Here is a 5,820-nt window from a genome sequence, read left to right as displayed (position 1 = left end):
GGGCCCAGCCTTCCCTGCGTGTCCGGGTTGCTGCCGTGTGCTCGGGACTCTGCCCGGCGCTTCTTCGCTGAGGTCGGTCTGGGGGCGCGCGTCCCGGTCCCCGCGGAGCCGAGATCCGGGGTCTGGGGGCTGCTTCTCGGGGGGCTCCTAGCTGGGCGGCCAGGGGCGGTGGCCGGGATCCCGGGACTGGCTCCTCGGCCGGCCTGCAGTGGCTCTCTTCCTTCGCTCTTGCTCCTAGAAGCTTCTGCCTTGCACCCCTTTGTCCTAAAGGGACTTTGCTTAAACTTTCATACTTTCAGGGAAAAGACCTAAGGCCGTGTTTTCTGGGGTGTACAGTGGAGATCTTCTGAAGGCGGTATTTTTCCGGGGGACAGAATGGAGATCATCTTGAGGCAGGATTTTCTAGGGTACTTTCTGCACCAGGCTTCTGCTTGACTTCAAGGCAGTGTCGTCTTCTTGGTGGCGGGAGGCTGCGGGGACCCACGCTGAGTCGTGGGCCTCTGCGGGTTACGTGTAACTATCTCAGCGTGTTTCTCAGTTCCCCCAGGCCTCCTCCCCTGCCTCCTCCTTCTTGCGGAGTGGTCTGTGAGCTAGTTTCAGCCCTTTCACCAGGAAGGTAAAATAACTCCCCCGAAAGTGCTCCTGACCCTAGAGAAATGCTGGTTGAATATCTTCCGGATTATTCTTTGATCCTATCGTGGACGTTAGCCTCCTTAGCATTTTTGTGAATAGATTTTTTACCTTCAAAAGATGTATCTAGTGCCCTGGTGGCTAAACTAGACCATCATGTTAACTTTGTCCCTACTGGGCCTCTTTGTTGCTTTGAATTTGAATTTAGGCTCAGAAGCCTTACCTTGCCTGGGGGTAGGAGTGGAGGGAAGGATGGATTCTCTGATAGGGTAGGGTGGACTCCACAATTCTCTCTCTGGGTTCTTTCTTTCTTTCTTTCTTTCTTTCTTTCTTTCTTTCTTTCTTTCTTTCTTTCTTTCTTTCTTTCTCTTTTTCTTTGCTTGAAAAGAGCATTTGGTCTTGCACTGGTGGCTCCTAGCTACTCAGGAGGCTGACATCTGAGGATAGTAGTTTGAAGTCAGCCTCTTATCTTCAGTTAACCATCAAAAAGTCAGGAGTAGAGCTGTTGCCCAAGTGGTAGAGCAAAAAGGCTAAGGGACAATGCCCAGACTCTGAGTCAAGCCTCTGGACAGGCAAACAAGAAAAGAAAGGCAGGGAGCCTGTGACTCACGCCTGCAATCCTAGCTACTCAGGAGGCTGAGATCTGGCAATGCAAGTTCAAAGCTGGAAGTGGTGCTGTGGCTCAGTGTGGTTAGAGCACTTGCCTTGAGCAAGAGAGCTCAGGGACAGCGCCCAGGCCCTGAGTTCAAGCCCCATGACTGACAAAAAAAAAGGAAAAAAGAAAAAGAGGAAGAAAGGATAGAAAGAAAGAGCATTTATTTGAGTTGGGAAGGAATCTAGTAGTCTAAATTCCAATTGTCTGAAATAAACCTCTCTTCCACAGATTTCTTCTGGAGGAAAAATGGCAGCTGTTGCAGTTGATCCTCAGCCGGTATGATTTCTAACCAGCTGTTCTCTTGACTCCATTCTCTCCTTGTGTGTTTGAGGAGTTAATGTAAACCTCTCTTTGGTTGCAGAGTGTGGTGACCAGGGTAGCCAACCTGCCCTTGGTAAGCTCCACGTGTGACCTCGTGTCCTCTGCTTATGTCAGCACAAAGGATCAGCACCCCTACCTGAAATCTGTGTGTGAGATGGCTGAGAAAGGCGTGAAGACCGTGACTTCTGTGGCAGTGACCGGTGCTCTGCCCATCATCCAGAAGCTAGAGCCACAGAGTGAGTTCTGGCTCCCCTCCCTCAAGATTCAGTTGAAGGGATTGGTGGGAGAGAGCCATAAGCACACCCCCGCAGAGACTGTCTGCTGACCCTCTTTATTGTAGAAGCCATGGCAGGTGTTCATTGAAGCTTTACTAAAAACACCCTGAGAGGCCTCTGTGGTAGTAACTGTGATCACAAATATATGAACCTTACACTGTATATGTTTTATTTCATTTTTGTGCCAGTCCTGGAGTTTGAAACTCAGGGCCTGGGTGCTGTCCTTGGGCTTTTGAGATTGAGGTTAGTGTTCTACCACTTGAGCCATACCTTCACTTTTGGCTTTTTGGTAGTTAATTGGAGATAGGAGTCTCACAGACTCTCCTGCCAGGCTGGCTGTGAACTTTGATCCTCAGATCTCAGCCTCCTGAGTAGCTAGGATTACTGGCCTGAGCCACTAGTACCCAGTTATAGTTTTATTTTTATTTTTTTTTGTCGGTCGTGGAGCTTGAACTCTGGGCCTGGGCGCTGTCCCTCAGCTCTTCAGCTCAAGGCGAGCGCTCTACCACTTTACCACTTGAGCTACAGTGCCACTTCCGGTTTTCTGGTGGTTTATTGGAGATAGGAGTCTCATGGTCTCTCCTGCCCGGCTCTGAACCGAGATCCTCAGATCTCAGCCTCCTGAGTAGCTAGGATTACTGGCCTGAGCCACTAGTACCCAGTTATAGTTTTTTTTATAGTTTTATTTTTAATACCATTTTTATTGCGATAAAATTAACAAACCATATGATTCACTTAAAGTTTACAATTCTATGGTTTTCACCATATTTGGATTTGGACAGTTATCCTCATGGCCAAAATAGAATGTTTTCATTATGCTAGGAAAAACCTACACTGGCAGGATGATGATGAAATGGGGGTGATGAAATGTTCTGAAAGTGCAGAGTGTAATGGCCACACAATGTTGTGGTCAGACTTAATGACACTAAATTGTACAATTTAAAAACGCTAAAGTCTATGTATATATGGTTGGTTGGTTGATTTTTTGTTTTTTTGGGGGGGGTCTGGTCATGGGGCCTGAACTCTGGGCCTGAGCACTGTCCCTCAGCTCTTCAGCTCCAGGCTAGCCCTCTACCACTTGAGCCACAGCACTACTTCCGGCCTTTTTCTTTTTGCTTATGTGGTGCTGAGGAATCGAACCCAGGGCCTCAGGCATGCAAGACAAGTGCTCTACCACTGAGCCACCTTCCCAGCCCGTTAGAAGTTTTATATTGAGTTTAGTCCCCACAGTCACTATCAAAAATAGTACTTCTATTCCCCAAGATGCTTCTATTCCCCAAGATGCGTGGTTGGTTGGTTGTTTTGAGACAAAGTCTCACTATGGAGCCCAGGCTGACCTTAAGCTTGTTATTCTCATCCAGAGTGCTAGGATTCCAAGTATGTATCATTATATCTAGCTTATATAAAAATAAAATAATAAAAAATATATTCTGAATGGGGTGGTGCATCTGTAATTGCATGTACTCTGGAGGCTGAAGGGCAGGATTACCAACAATTTTGAGGTTAGCCTGAGCAAACCTGTCTCTAAATATAAAGTTAAACTCAATTGGGAGGTGTCGCTGGTGAAAGAGCAGCTGCCCAGCATGCTTGAGACCATGAGCCCCTGGCAATGCAGACAGAGAGAGAGAAGCCTACCTCATCCTCATTAGCAATCAGTCCCCATTTCATTCTGTCTTTCCCTAGGCCACTAATCTGCTTCCTGTCATCTACATTTGCTTGTAGTATTACTTCACACAAAGGGAATCATAATCTTTTGTGATTGGTTTCTTTACTTAGCATAATATTTTCTAGATTCATCCACACTGAAGCATCATATCAATAATGAGTCCCCCCCCCCTTTTTTTTTTTCGGTCGTAGGCTTTGAACTCTGGGCCTGAGCACTGTCCCTTAGTTCTTCAGCTCAAAGCTAGCACTCTACCACTTGAGCTACAATGCCACTTCCAGCTTTCTGGTGGTTTATTGGAGATAAGAATTTCACAGACTTTCCTGCCCAGGCTGGCTTTGAACTGGGATCCTCAGATCTCAGCCTCCTGAGTAGCTAGAATTCTAGGCTAGAGTCACTGGCACCTGGCTATGAATCCCTTTTTATTCTGGAATATTTAGCTGTACAGCTGGTCCATATTTCATCCCATTCATTCATCAGTTGGTGGGCATTTGGGTTGCCTCCACTTTGGATGGGGAGATGATGGGAACATATTTTCAGTTGTCTTGGATATACTTAGTGGAATTGCTGAGCACATAATGACTAAGTTCTTGAGAAACTCCATACTATTTTCCAAAGTGACTGCACTGTTTTTTATTCCCATCAGCAATGCATGAAGGTTTCCTTTCTCTGTACCATGATAATACAGATAATACAGGGGGCATTGGTGGGGGGGGGGTTGCTCTTCCTAAGGCTTGAACGTGTTTCTGAGCACTGTCTGAAGTTATGTGTTCAAGGCTAGTGAGTGCTCTACCATTTAGAGCCACAGCTCCACTTCTGGCTCTTTGGTGGTTAATTAGAGATAAGGGTCTCCTGGACTTTCCTGCCTAGACTTGCTTGGAATCATGATCCTATCTCAGCCTCCTGAGTAGTTAGGATTACAGGCATGAGCCACCTGTACCTGGTGAGAAATCTTTTTTTTTTTTTTTTTCTGGTCCTGGGTCTTGATCTGAGGGCCTGGTTACTGTCCCTGACCCTCTTTGTGCTCAAGGCAAGCGCTCTATCTCTTGAACCACAGCACCACTTTTGGCTTTTTCTTTTTTTTGGGGGGGGGGTCCAGTCGTGGGCCTGAACTCTAGGCCTGGCTGCTGTCCCTCAGCTCTTCAGCTCAAGGCTAGCACTCTACCACTTGAGCCACAGTGCCACTTCCATTTTTTTTTTTCTGCTTATGTAGTGCTGAGGAATCGAACCCAGGGCCTCATGCATGCAAGGCAAACACTCTACCACTGAGCCACCTTCGCAGTCCATTTTTGGCTTTTTCTGATTCTTATCTGGAGATAAGAATCTCATGGGGACTTTTCTGCCTAGGCTGACTTCGAACTGTGATCCTCAGATTTCAGGCTCCTGAGTAGCTAGAATTACAGACATGAGCCACCAGCACCCAGCCTGGCGATAGCTTTTTTTTTTTTTTTTGTCCACAGTTGGGCTTAAACTGGGCCTGGGCACTGTCCCTGAGCTCTTCAGCTCAAGGCAAGCACTCTACCACTTAAACCACAGTGCCACTTCCGGTTTTCTGGTAGTTAATTGGAGATAAGAGTCTCTCAGACTTTCCTGCCCAGGCTGGCTTTGAACTTCCATCCTTAGATCTCAGCCTCCTGAGTAGCTAGGATTACAGGCATGAGCCACTGGCACCCAGCTCTGGTAAGAGATATTAAAGATTTAAATAATTTTCACTGGTAAAGTCAGGGATTTTTTTTAGGATGAATGAATGAATGAATTTACTGTATTTGGTTTAGTCTCCCACGTGGGAAGCTTGGACTAAACTTTGGGTTTTGTTGAGGAGTTCCAGGGTGCTAATAGCTTGCATTTTCTTTCCTGTTGAGAACCCAGAATGTAGTGCTCTGGACTGGATTAAGTATATGAATGAAGCAGTGATTGAACTAGCATGGAAGTGCTAATTTTAAGAGTTTTCAGATACCTTATGAAAGAGCGAAATCTGCATATTCTTGGCAGCCAAGGATGGATAGGGGCTGACTGATGAGGAAGAAACTTCTCAGCCAAGTTCCTTCTGGCTTTTTGATGCCTCTATTACTCCTTCTTCTTCTTCCTGCATTTCCTTGCCAGTAGAAGAGAGTTGCCAACATCCTGCTAAACCTGCCTGAACTGGGGGAAAAAAAAACCAAAACCACCAGGCAATACATGCAGGGTAAAAGATCAAAATTCTTGCCTTTTTTTTTTTTTGTAGTAAGGTGAAAGATGTAAAGTATAACTGTGTGTGTGTGTGTGTGTGTGTGTGT

General features: G+C 46.3%; 1 protein-coding gene across 1 annotated transcript in view; it reads left to right on the top strand.

Annotated features, from left to right (window-relative positions):
- Positions 1-26: 26 nt before the first annotated feature.
- Positions 27-5,820, top strand: part of Plin2 (perilipin 2) — a 15,698-nt gene continuing 9,904 nt past the window's right edge. The window contains exons 1-3 of the mRNA XM_013020776.1: positions 27-72; positions 1,514-1,561; positions 1,647-1,842. Coding sequence (XP_012876230.1) covers positions 1,532-1,561; positions 1,647-1,842 — 226 coding nt within the window. The 5' untranslated portion in view covers positions 27-72; positions 1,514-1,531. The remainder of the gene's footprint in view (positions 73-1,513; positions 1,562-1,646; positions 1,843-5,820) is intronic.

The sequence above is a fragment of the Dipodomys ordii genome, unplaced genomic scaffold (assembly GCF_000151885.1).
Source record: "Dipodomys ordii isolate 6190 unplaced genomic scaffold, Dord_2.0 Scaffold53, whole genome shotgun sequence".
In the NCBI taxonomy this organism is placed as follows: Eukaryota; Metazoa; Chordata; class Mammalia; order Rodentia; family Heteromyidae; genus Dipodomys; species Dipodomys ordii.
Note: the sequence above shows the minus strand (reverse complement) of the source record. Positions and strands in the feature narration are given on the sequence as shown.